Raw genomic sequence first — 12,195 nt, 5'->3', positions numbered from 1 at the left:
ACTAACCACCACCAGTCAGATAAATCCCTAAGGGAGTCAGAGAATGGTGTCCACGTAGGAAGAGTCTACAGATGTCCTGCCTGCCGGCGCTGGTTGGATGATGAACTCGATCATTGCTGTAAGCTCTGTTGACTTTTTGTTAAATACATTAGCTCAGCTCTTGCAGAGAACTCATGTAAAATGTCCCTCCAGGAGGAAAAGGTAGGCATTTGGGAGGGGCTGTGGATTTGTGTGCCCAGCAAACCCTCGTCATTGTAGAGGACGTTTGTTGTATCTGGCTGGCAAAGTGTCACCCCAACCTTAGCCTCATTTGGAGTCACGGTGGTTGAATGGGGCTGGCATTGACGCCGGGTGGCGGGAACCTTTCCCAGTCGTGAAAACCACTCTACCATGCTTCGTTTACAGGGGGCAGATGGTAAACCTGGAACGAAGATCGCCACACCCCGGGGAGCGGCCCCTCCAGGCCAGAAGGGCCCGGCCAACGCCACCCGGATTCCAGCAAAAACCACGCCCACCCAGAAGACCACGCCCTCCCCGAAGACCCCACCGGGCACCGGTAAGAGGGCTGTTCTCTGGAATCCGAGTCGGGGCAGAGCTCGCTGTGGAAGCCCTGACAGTTCAGCTCTGGTAGCTGATCGACGCCTGCAGTTTACTAAGCACCGAATGTTCATTGTCTAATTCTTTTAATTTTCTGAGCTAGATATTGAATCCCCACTTTTTACCATGAAGAAATCGAGGCTCGACTAAGTCTAACCAGACTTTTAAGCACGAGGAAAAAGCAGCCGTAAGACTAGTAACTGACGGAAAAGGGGCTTCTCTGAGATCCTTGGACCCCACGTCCAGGGCCCCTGGGAGGTGTTTTTCAGTCCCCAAATGAGGGTTAGGTCACTATAGGTGACCTCACACAGGGCACGGCCCCTGCTAACTTGCTGGGATGTTAGGGACCCTCGGACAGAACCTAAGAATCTTAGCTAAGCAGTCACACCCTGGGCCCGTTCCCCCGGGCTCCTGTGAGTAAAACCCACTCGGTTTTGAGTACCAGGCAAGGCTTCACTTGAGCCATCTTGCTTCCACTGGGGACAGCCAGGCTGAGTGCCCCTGTCTCACTGCCCTGGGGACTGTCCCAGGAAACTGGGTTTAGATTGTGCATGACTCGGGGGGCGTCTGGCCTGCGCTGGCTCAGGGGCCCCGTGGATCTTATATGGGCTGCGCACGAGGCCTGGGCGGGTGCCACGGGGCCTCTGCTGCCCCTTGGCCCCGGGGTGGCCGCTCAGAGCCCTTGTCTGCTGCATGTCTTGGCTGTGATGTTCCTCGAGGTTGCCGTAGAGTGGGGCCTGCACGGACGCCCGCTCGCTGAGGCCCGTACGTTGGTTTTCTCCCACAGGGTTTTTCCGCACGTATACGATACGTATGGTACGGGGTAGCTTCCAGACTTGTGACTGGGATTTTTACATGATTTTGACGCTGCTTATTTTCACTGGTCATTGTGCCAGTTGATTCACGCAACTGGATCATAACTGGAAACAAGAACGTGTGCTTCTCTTTGGATCTTACCTGCTCTTGGGTGGACAGATCTCCCCCAAGTTGGCCTTGTTTCCTGCCCGATGGAGCCCCTGACCCCGTTCCCCGCCTTGCTCGCCTCTGTGGATGGCCTGGCTGGGCATGACTGGGCGCCCATAAAAAAACACTCATTAAGGCCTCTTTAAGCTCGATGATAACGAGGCTTTCTGTGGATTTTTCTTTTTAAGCTACGAAGCAAGTGCAGAAAAAACCACCCCACGGAGGGGCAAAATCTGAGAGAGGTAATTCTGAGCCTGCTCCGCCCGCAGGGTCATGCCTTTGCGCACGTGCCTCTTGGGTGGCTTAGGTGTTTAGAGCCGGGAGGACGTGCTTCTGAAACGTAGGTGTCCCACGTTGAGCCTGACGTCGGCACAGTCAGAATTCCTGCTCCTCTCTTCGTGTGCTTTGTGCGGATGTGTCTGTCCAACGGGCCGTTCTAATCCTGCGTGCTCTCACTGCAGCCGAGGGCTGTGGTGGGCCCAGGGGAGGATGTGCCTCGAGCTGATACGGGGGCTGGAGGTCTGCACTGGCCCCAACCAGGTTACATGTGAGATCGCACCGGCATCCTGTGGGTGACGGTCACTGTGCTGGACCCGGGGAGGTTGAGTAACTTGCCTAAGGTCGCTCTGCAATTCAGTGGCGCAGAAAGAATCTGAAGCCACCACCAGGTCCACCAGCCAGCCTGTGTGCCTGGGGGCAGAGGGTGGGGGCACCGAGCCCTGCCTGCAGAGCTTGGCACCGTGAGGGAGTTCCAGCAGACACGGAGACTCCGCTAACAGCCACACGCTCCTTCTCCCCTCGGCAAGAGAAGTTGTCGCTTCCAGCAAAGAGCTGCCCTTCTCCAGCCTGGGGCCCGGCAGGTCCCTGTTTGGTACAAATGGTTCCTGGGGCGGGGGCATCAGCCACCCTCAGAGCTGGAGCCCAGCATCCGGCCCAGTGGCTCTCAGACTCGAGTCTGCTCAAGAATCCCTGGGAGCGTGGGAAGCACCAATTTTGCAGGCCCCAGCCCTAGAGATTCTGTCCTATCAGGTCTAGATGGGGCCTGGAGATCTGCATCTTACAGGTCCCACTCCTCCGTGGTGGCTCCGGAGATTCTGATGCAGGGGTGCCTGGGGCCACACTTGGTGAAACACGAATCCAAGAGGCAGACGGAATAGCCAACTATTAAAGTGTGATGGGGGATGAGAAGTGCAGGAAGAGACGCATGTTGGGGAACCCAGGGCTGTTCCGCTGGGAGAGGGGTGGGCCCAGCGGCCTTCCTGGAGGGCTTGGCGCCCGCATTGCACCTGGAAAAGTGCACTGCTATTTGCTGCGCATCGCTTTGGTTGGGGAGAGGGTTCTCGGGAGGGCAGGGCGGCAGGAAGTGGCATGGCTTGTTTGGAGAGCCAGGGACAGATAGACACGAAGCAGGTATACCATTGTGGAGCCCAGGTACCATAGAGGAGCTGGGAGTTTGGATGGGGTCTGAGGGAAAAGGGGCCTTGAACTTGGAGAACAGCTTAAAATTCACCCTGTGGTTAAAGAGTCCAGTGGATCCAGATGGGCCCCTGGCCCACCATTGCATTGCCCTTATTCAGGGCACAGGCCATGTCGCCCTGCCCGGCCTCACTCACTGCAGGCATTACCATTTTTTCCTCTGAGCTCAGAGTGGGTAAGTGACTTGTCTGAGACCACACAGCTCGCTGGAGCCTCTCCTGGCCCCAGGGCCACAGGGCAGAGTCGGGCCCCCTCTAGGGGGTACTGGGTGGTCCTTGGTGACCACTCTGTTGCTTCTCTGGGAAGCAGGATATCTCTGTCGCAAAGCAGCACGGCTGGGAAGTGGAGGCGTTTCTCTAGAAATGGGCAGCCTCCTGCTGGTGTGACTGAGCTTCTGACCTTGTTTCCACGTGCCTGATCCAGCCCTGAGTCTGGGAACGGACCCCAGGACAGATAGCCCTTTGCTAACTGGCCTCATGCCCTCCTTCCTTTCCAGGTGAATCTGGGAAATCCGGGGACCGCAGTGGCTACAGCAGCCCCGGCTCCCCAGGCACTCCGGGCAGCCGGTCCCGCACCCCTTCCCTGCCGACCCCGCCCACCCGGGAGCCCAAGAAGGTGGCAGTGGTCCGCACTCCACCCAAGTCGCCGTCTGCAGCTAAGAGCCGCCTGCAGACCGCCCCCGGGCCCATGCCAGACCTGAAGAACGTCAAGTCCAAGATCGGCTCCACGGAAAACCTGAAGCACCAGCCGGGAGGCGGGAAGGTAAGGGCGTGCAGAGGCTGGCTGTGCAAGAGGAGGCGGGTGGGTCCCCCGCAGCTGGGCTGGAGGCGGGCGAGCGGCTCTCCTCCCACCACCAGCCTGGGTCCCCCCACCCACCCCCCATAGCACAAGCACCTCCCCGGCCTCTTCAAGGAAAGACAGTAGGTTACTGTTCGGTTCTTTACTGGGGTCACCACCAGGCCGTGAGTGCCCTGCTCAGGGGAGAGAAAGTACCGGTTCTTCCCTTCCTCACTTCAGCCCTTGCTGATTGGACGGATCTGAGGTGACAGGCTTGTAGCTCCGTGACCTGGCGGTTCTCAAAGTGGGTGCCACAGGGGTTCCGTGGCTGCCTTGTGTTTCGAAAATGAGACAACCAGTCCATAGGTGGGTGTGTCTCTGGTGTTGGTTGGACATTTGTTTAGATCCCAATTCTGGGGAAATTCGTGATTCTGTTTTGAACACCTGATTCTTCCAGGGACGAATAGGTGCTCATGACATTTCTGGGTCTCCCAAAGTTGGAGAAAATGAGCTTCCAAGGGCCAGAGGTGGAGAGAAATGGGGACGGCCTGGGCCGTCTTCCTCCTCTTCTTGACCCCATCCCCCGTTGTATGAGTTTCCTAGGGTTGACATACGAAATACCATGGCCTGGGCGGCTTATACAACAGAAATGTAACGCCTCATAACTCCGGAGGCTGCAAGTCCAAGATCAAGGTGTCGGCGGGGGTCGTGTCTTCGGGGGCCTCTCTCCTTGGCTTGTGGGTGCCGCCTTCTCCCCATGGCCTCACATGGTCCATCTCTGGGTGTCGCTGTGTCCCAGTCCCCCCCTCCCATGAGGACACCAGTCATATTGGATTAGGGCCCACCCTAATGAGCTCATTTTAACTTAATGAGCTCTTTAGAGACCCTGTTCCACATACAGTCCCATTCGGAGGTGCTGGGAGTTGGGACTTCAGCGTGTGGATTTTGGGGGACACGATTCAGACAATAGCAGTCCTCCCCCACCAGCACAGGGTGGGGAACAGAGAAGGAAGAAGGGAGGCAGGAAAGGGATTGGAGGACCAAGACCCAGCTCTTGTGTTGGGCCTTCCAGGCTGGGCCGTTTTTGGGGCAGCGAGCCTCCTGGTGGGCAGGGGCCAATGTTTCCCTTTCAGTCGGGACCCCCAGGTGGGGCCTCCGCACTCTTGATTTTATTAATCACTCTTGTCTGGGGCCTGGGTCACCGTGGAGGGAGGGTGTCTCGGAGCACCTTTGGTCCATGTTGGTGCCATTGCCTGAAACCGTGCACTCTGCTTCCCGTGGAGCCTCAGGGACCCCTGCTGGCCTTTCCCATCCTTGGGACCCGAACGGTCCTGCCCAGTGGGGAGGTCTGGGTGCCTCTCGGGGTCTCATCGCACTGGTCTTTGGGCCACAGTGCTGGGCCTGAGCCGTGTTTACCTTCCTGAAGTGTTTGCTGTGCTTCGTAAAGATGCCTGTCTCCTTCCAGAAGGGGCTCTGGCGCAGCTGGCTGGGGCGCTGGCTTGAAGTTGACCCCTCTGTGAGGCTCTGGGGGCAGAGGGACCCCCAGGGAGAGGGTTTCCAAGGTGACGGGATGTTTCCCACTGGCGTTCGCACCCCTCCCTCAACGCTGTGGGTGTCCTGTGTGTGCCCTGTTTTCATAGCACAGAGCATTTGCCTGTTTTGAAAAATGAAAAACAAAGCCCCACACGGCCAGTTCTGCACCACTGAGAAGACTGTGGGGCTGTGACCAGCGTGCTCATCATGGCGAGAGGGAAACCATGACCATCAGTGCCTCCCAGCCTGCGGGGCTCTGTCACACACCTGCAACACCCGCCGGCTGCCCCCGCCCATTTGGCCCCGTTCTGGTAACTCCACTGAGAACAGCAGTGACAGGGCTGACAGGGAGGAACCCACGCCTCGCACCTGAGCCGCCGGCCCCGAGGGCCAGCGACTTGATGCTCAGGGCGGAAATGGGGAGGGTGCCCCCAGGTTATGGCCGCACCGCGCTGGGGCGCAGACGTGTGTCCATGGCAACTGAAGGTTAAAGAAGAAAAGTGACTTTTCTTGGGGCTTTTTGGGGAGGAGATGTGAGGAAGTGGCAGAAGGGGAGGTAACAGCTTCCCCTTAAATTCCATGGAAAACCTAGAAAATTGTGTGAAACAAAGAAAACCTGACCCATAACAAAGTTCAACACATTAATCTCCGGGAAAAACGACAAGAAAAGGAAAAAAGGCACCTGGGATCCAAACAGAAGGCCTTTTAAAATGACTAGACTGGGACTTCCCTGGTGGCACAGTGGATAAGACTCCGCGCTCCCAATGCAGGGGGCCGGGATTCGATCCCTGGTCGGGGAACTAGATCTCACATGCATGCCGCAACTGAGTTCGCGTGCCACAACTAAGGAGCCCGTGAGCCGCAACTAAGGAGCTGGCAAGCCACAACTAAAGAGCCCACAAGCTGCAACTAAGGAGCCTGTCTGCTGCAACTAAGACCCAGTGCAACCAAATAAATAAATAAATAATAAAATAAAATGACTAGACTGAAGGTCCCTCAAGGTCCCGTGAGATCTTTGGGTCCCTGTGTCCTCTCATTCAGCCCAACATACAATACAGTAAGTGCTCAATCACTGTTTATTCGGCTACAAAAGGGGCAACGAATGCTCCAAGAGTCTGAAGGATAACTCAACTCCCGGAACAGATGACGCGTTGAAGAAGGAGAAGCAGGAGATGGTCATGTTTGTAAACCTGCAGAGACTGAAAACCGCAACAGATCACTGGTTGGAAAAAAATGTAAAACATCTGTTTTCTGCTTCGTACATTTCTCTGTTTTCATGATTTGCTACAGTGAACATATATTGCTTGAAGAGTCCAAAACGAAATTACTTTTAAAGGAAAATGCAGATGATCACTTGGCCACTTTAACAGAACCAGCTGGATCCACCAAAGGTGGGGAGGGAAGGAAGGAGTAGCAGTTCTCTTGTGACTGCAAAGGAGAATCACCTGGGGCAGGGAAGGGGGCAGATTCTTTTAAAAATCCTAGTGCCAGGGCTTCCCTGGTGGCGCAGTGGTTGAGAGTCCGCCTGCCGATGCAGGGGACACGGGTCCGTGCCCCGGTCCGGAAAGATCCCACATGCCGCGGAGCGGCTGGGCCCGTGAGCCATGGCCGCTGAGCCTGCGCGTCGGGAGCCTGTGCTCCGCAACGGGAAAGGCCACAACAGTGAGAGGCCCACGTACCGCAAAAAAAAAAAAAAAAAAAAAAATCCTAGTGCCAGAGCCTCTCCCTGGCCCGTGACAATCTTGAGAGGGCCTCCCTAGGGGTTCCCAGTGTGCAGTCCAGGCTGAGACCCCATGGGGAGCTAAGATCCCACATGCCTCACAGCCAAAGCATAAAACAGAAGCAATATTGTAACAAATTCAGTAAAGATTTTCAAAATGGTCCACATCAATCAATCAATCAATATTTTAAAAAAGAAAAAAATGGATAGAAATACAGTTGTGACTGGAGGTGTCACAGTAGATATTAGTAAAGTAAAAAGATAAAAGGACAAAGAAAGTCCATGTAATTGAAAGGGGAAAATGAACAAAAGTCAGGAATTAAACTGTAGGGCCAAGGGTTTATCTGTTAAGAGTCCAGATATTATGTCAATAATCTATTTAGTCCATAAAGAAAAACACCTATAAATATAGAGAAGCAGAAATTGCTTCTAATCTCTAACCTCATTGTGATACACCAGAACTTCACTGTGTGCATATCACCAGTATGACCACAAATGCCTGGGAATTAAAAACCTTTCCTTTGTCACTGCTCATTCAGTTTGGAAATGAAAATGCCTTTTCCAAGTGCCTTGATAACAAATGCCATAAATTATGTGGTGATGCCCCCAAATTGTACTTAGAACGAATTCATAATTTTAAATGCTTTTATTATTTTAAAAACTTAATGATAGCAGCATATATGTTCTTATTGGAGGGAAAAAAGAATACAAGAAAAGAATAAGAATACAGAAACAAAGATAAGAGCAGAAATAAATTAGAAAACAACATAAAATAGCACCAAAAGCTGGTTCCTTCTCTCTTTCCTTTATTCATTGATCCAACATTCCTGCGGCCCCTCTGAGCGCCAGGCCCTGTGCTGTGAGAGTTTCTGCCCCCAGGCCCAGGCAGGAGAGAGAGACACATGAGCGTATAAAAAAGGGCAAGAGGAGAGGTTGGCCAGGGAAGCATATGCAGGAGGGGGCAGCCTGCAACCATCGAGGGTCCCCCATACTGAGGGTCGCCTGTACTGCTGTCACCCACACTGAGGGGGTTACCTGCACCCTCAAGGATCACCATACTGAGAGTCACCTGTGTTGTGGAGTGTCACCCACAATATCAGTTGTTACCAAGTCAGAGAAGATAGGACAGACCCTTGTTTGGGACCGTCATTGGGTCTTTGAAAGGAAAGTCCCCCACGTAGAGTGCTGGAGACACAGAAGAGAGAATAGTGGGAAACTGCACCTGGAGATACTCAGAGCAAAAGCAAAATAAAGCTAAAACTGGTACCAGCTGGGGTAGCAGAAGGGCGTGGGTTAGGGTGGAGCTTTGTTCGTTCACGCGAGAGCTTTGGAGAGTTAACAGCTGATAGAGGGAGGTCCCTGCTGGGTGTGCTGTGAACCAGCTCTGTGTTTGCCCCGACAGGACAGGATAGGATGGAGAAGAAAGAGAGTAGTGGAGAGCACCCGCCGCAGAGCCTTTGGCCTGTCAGTGAGTCACGGAGGGGGAGGTGAATAAGAGGGCAGGTCTGGGCCCAGCCCAGGTGATGGCAGCACCAACCTCAGCAGCGTCTCTGTGTGGTCAGCGGAGAGCACAGAGGTCCCAGGTACCTTCCATCGTGAGAGAGAAGGAGCTCATATGGGGCTGAGGCTGCCAGGTAAGGAGAACTGGGGGTATCCTTGTGGCTGCCGAGGTGAGAAGGGACATGCAGAGTCATGACCAGAGCATGGGGGGTGGTCTGGTTGGCTTTGAGCAGATGGAGCTAAAGTCACTTCCTCCGAGGATGTCCAAGGCAGTAGCTGGGATGCGAAGGCCCCGGGCAGGACAGAAACCTGCCAAAGCTGCCAGGCTTGGAAAGCCTTGGGCTGCAATATTCCATGTGGCCACGAGATGGCGATGGCACGCTGCGTCTGTCTCCATTCTGGAGAACTGTTTCAAAAATTGGTTGCATCTGTTGAAACTTTGTCTCATTTTTAAAAGTACACATGTAGAACATTTATGTGGAGTAAATAAAGTGAGTCTGTACGTAGGATAGTTTGCTTGTCCTGGGTCAGGGCCAGGCACTCAGCTGCACTTGAGCTGAAGTATCAGGCTGTGCAGAGCCAGGCTGAGAGCCTCCTCTGGGATAGCCGTGTAACTCTGAGACCCTCTGGGCATCTCTCCCTATACACAACATCTGTGTTTCTGGAAAAAAATCTTGTGTAAATCCCATCATTATAAAGAATCTTGGGGCAGTCACTGTTTAAAGGAACAGTATAAATAGCTCTAAAGGTGACTCCCCGATTACTTGATCTCCTGTGTCAGTTCTCAGGCTGACCACCTTGGACTTGAAGAGGAGGCTTGCTGTGGGCGTCCAGTGCCCACCCCAGGTTACATTCCCACCAGAGCATCCCAGCCCCCAATCCTCAGCACTGGGCCTGTTGACCCTAGCGAGGCCAAGCCAGGCCCAGCGCCAGGCAGTGCTCGAGACAGGCCTCACCAGGGGTGACCCAAGGACACTGGGCCAGCCTGGAAGCTGCTGGGGTGGGAGTGGTGAGGGCTGGGCGATCTGGAGCACATCAAGAAAGCTGAGCCCAAAAAGAACCAGAACAAGGTCTCATGAGGGTTTGGAACCATCTGGGGTTCTCTAGGAAATGGATTAAACCAAAGTGGACCCGCTCCCAGGCTCACACCACCCCAGCCTCTCCTCCAGGGTCGAACCCTGACCACAGGAATTTATCCCTTGACTAGGAGTCCCCGGGATCAAAAGTTGGAGCTTCCAAAACATTGTTTTTTTCCTTTGGCTCTTTTCAGTGTCTGCCCAGAGCTGAGGCTCAGGATCGTACATTTACTCTAGTTGAGAAATTAAGTTTCAGGATTCCAATTTCATAATACAAACCATTGCCCGTTTTTCTCCTTTCTGTAAATCTACCATTCTGAAAAGCGTTGTTGACTTAATTTGACAACTAACAGTAATTCAGGTCTGCTTTGTAAATATCCTTATGTCTCCTGCCAAATCCCACAAAAGCTCGTTGCCTTTTTTGTGGGGTTGGAACAAGAAAAGCTGCACAGAGAAAACATTTCTGTGTATGTTGCACATCTTGTTATTGCTTAATGGCTCTTGAGTTTTTTTGATGTCCTTGTAAGGATTAATACAGAAAATAAGGCAATCCTCCTTGAAAAACGGGTAAGTTTTCTTTGTCAGATAAGAGAGTTATGTAACCCAACATGTTTTCGCTTTTTGCCTTGGCTTCCAGGAAGCTCAGAGTTAAATGTAATGATCAGTCCTATCATTGTCAGTCCTGATGACCTCCCGTTCTTTTACCATTGTCTTTTCAATCTTCTTGTTTTATTATTTTGTGTGTTGGTGTGTGTTTTCTAATTCTAAACTCCAGTTCTCTTATGAAAGCTGGAAAGTCTGCTTCTGGGACTTATCCAATGGAAAGTTATCAATAAAAAATGATCCCCAAAGCAGGAGTTCATGTGGGACTCCTTAAAATTTGAGGGTGGGATGAAATGATTCAAGGACATTGTGCAGAGGTTGATAGCAACTACCTACAAAGCAGGGTGAGAAAACCTGTTCTACCTCTTCGTCCCAGCTCAAGCCTGGGCTGAGGCGTTGCCACGCTCTCTCCTATATGGCAGGAGAGACATCACCGTTCACCTTGAGAGAGTGTTGTTTTTATTTGGTTTATGAGACAACAGGCTTGAGAACAGCTCCGGCAAAATATTGTTGTTACGTAGGTAGCCGTGGCCGCAGAACACCCAGATCTAGATTCCTGTGTGGATTCTGCCACTGACTTGAGAAAGTCACTGAACTTCTCTGGGCTTTAAATGGCCTCTTCATCAGGAAGGTTGGGGGCGGGGCCGGGGGGATGGCAGGTGAGAAGGGTGACGTGGAATTAGGTATTTATCCAGCCTCTAAATGAGGGATGGTTTTTACATTTAAAAACCAGGGAAGTTACAAAGGAAGTATATAAAAATGTCAACGTTTGTATGTTAGAAAAAAAAATACAACTACTAGCAGAAAAAAAGGACAAAGGAACAATTTTAATAATAATCAAAGAAATGCATAATAAGCCAATAACACAGATCCACTTATTTTAATCAAAGAAATAAGAAAAACAATTTCTTTTAATGCACAATGCTGGCAGCAACATGGTGAAACTGACTTTCTCAACAGTGCTCACAGGAGAAATTAATCTGACCCTTTTAGAAAGCCATTTGGAGAGCTGTGTGGAGAGTTTTTAGAGTGTTTGTAACTTTGGCCCAGAAATTGTACTTCTGGCGCTCTGTGCTATGAAAATAACCCACAGAATGGGAGAAACTCCTTGCAGAGCGATGTTCATGATGAGACTGTATTCTTCAAAATGGAATCAATATAAATATCTGATAGCACAGGTGACAGGAAATGGAATCTGACATCTTTTTTAAATTAATGCTTCTGATGACTGTAGAACGTGGCAAATACTTGGTATAAAATAGTATGTACACAATAATTACTGCCATTTCTATGTCTGAGATGGTAGTTTTATTTTTATATATGAGAATTGAAGAGAATTCAAGAAAGTGCAACAGTGGCTGTGCTAGCAAGAAAACGTTTTCTCCTCTTTCTGGAACCTCTGTTTCTCAAAATCGTAATGTCCTGTTACTTTTTTATGATGAAAAAAGGCATAGCTTTCTTTTTGTTTTTTGCGGTACACGGGCCTCTCACTGTTGTGGCCTCTCCCGTTGCGGAGCACAGGCTCCGGACGCGCAGGCTCAGTGGCCATGGCTCACGGGCCCAGCCGCTCCGCGGCATGTGGGATCTTCCTGGACCGGGGCACGAACCCATGTTCCCTGCATCGGCAGGCGGACGGACTCTCAACCACTGCGCCACCAGGGAAGCCCAAGGCATAGCTTTTTACTTTAAAGGAACATAAAAGAAAACAAAGTGATGGGTTAGATGTGTGCTTCCCAGGTTTTTTCAATTCAGAGCAGTGAAATTAAGGAAAAAAACAGGGATGGGGTCCAAGAGAAGATGACTATATTTTAAATTTTGCCAGGTTAAGGACATCTAAAAATAATATCTCCTATCGATGTAATTTAATAATTAATAATGTAATAAAGGAAAGGCCATTTTATTTTCATTTTTATTTTTTTAAATTTTATTGGAGGAAAGGCCATTTTTAAA

General features: G+C 51.5%; 1 protein-coding gene across 10 annotated transcripts in view; it reads left to right on the top strand.

Moving 5' to 3' along the window:
- MAPT (microtubule associated protein tau) overlaps positions 1-12,195 on the top strand; it is a 103,537-nt gene that overhangs the window by 78,357 nt on the left and 12,985 nt on the right. For 5 of the 10 annotated variants that reach the window (XM_082678542.1, XM_082678535.1, XM_082678541.1 and 2 more), the window contains 3 exons: positions 406-556; positions 1,749-1,802; positions 3,533-3,798. In XM_082678542.1, coding sequence (XP_082534668.1) covers positions 406-556; positions 1,749-1,802; positions 3,533-3,798 — 471 coding nt within the window. The remainder of the gene's footprint in view (positions 1-405; positions 557-1,748; positions 1,803-3,532; positions 3,799-12,195) is intronic. The other 5 variants (XM_082678543.1, XM_082678539.1, XM_082678536.1 and 2 more) reach the window with 1 other exon arrangement.

Source organism: Grampus griseus (genome assembly GCF_964374135.1).
Source record: "Grampus griseus genome assembly, chromosome: 20".
NCBI classification, from domain to species: Eukaryota; Metazoa; Chordata; class Mammalia; order Artiodactyla; family Delphinidae; genus Grampus; species Grampus griseus.
This window is presented reverse-complemented; position numbering and strand designations above follow the sequence as displayed.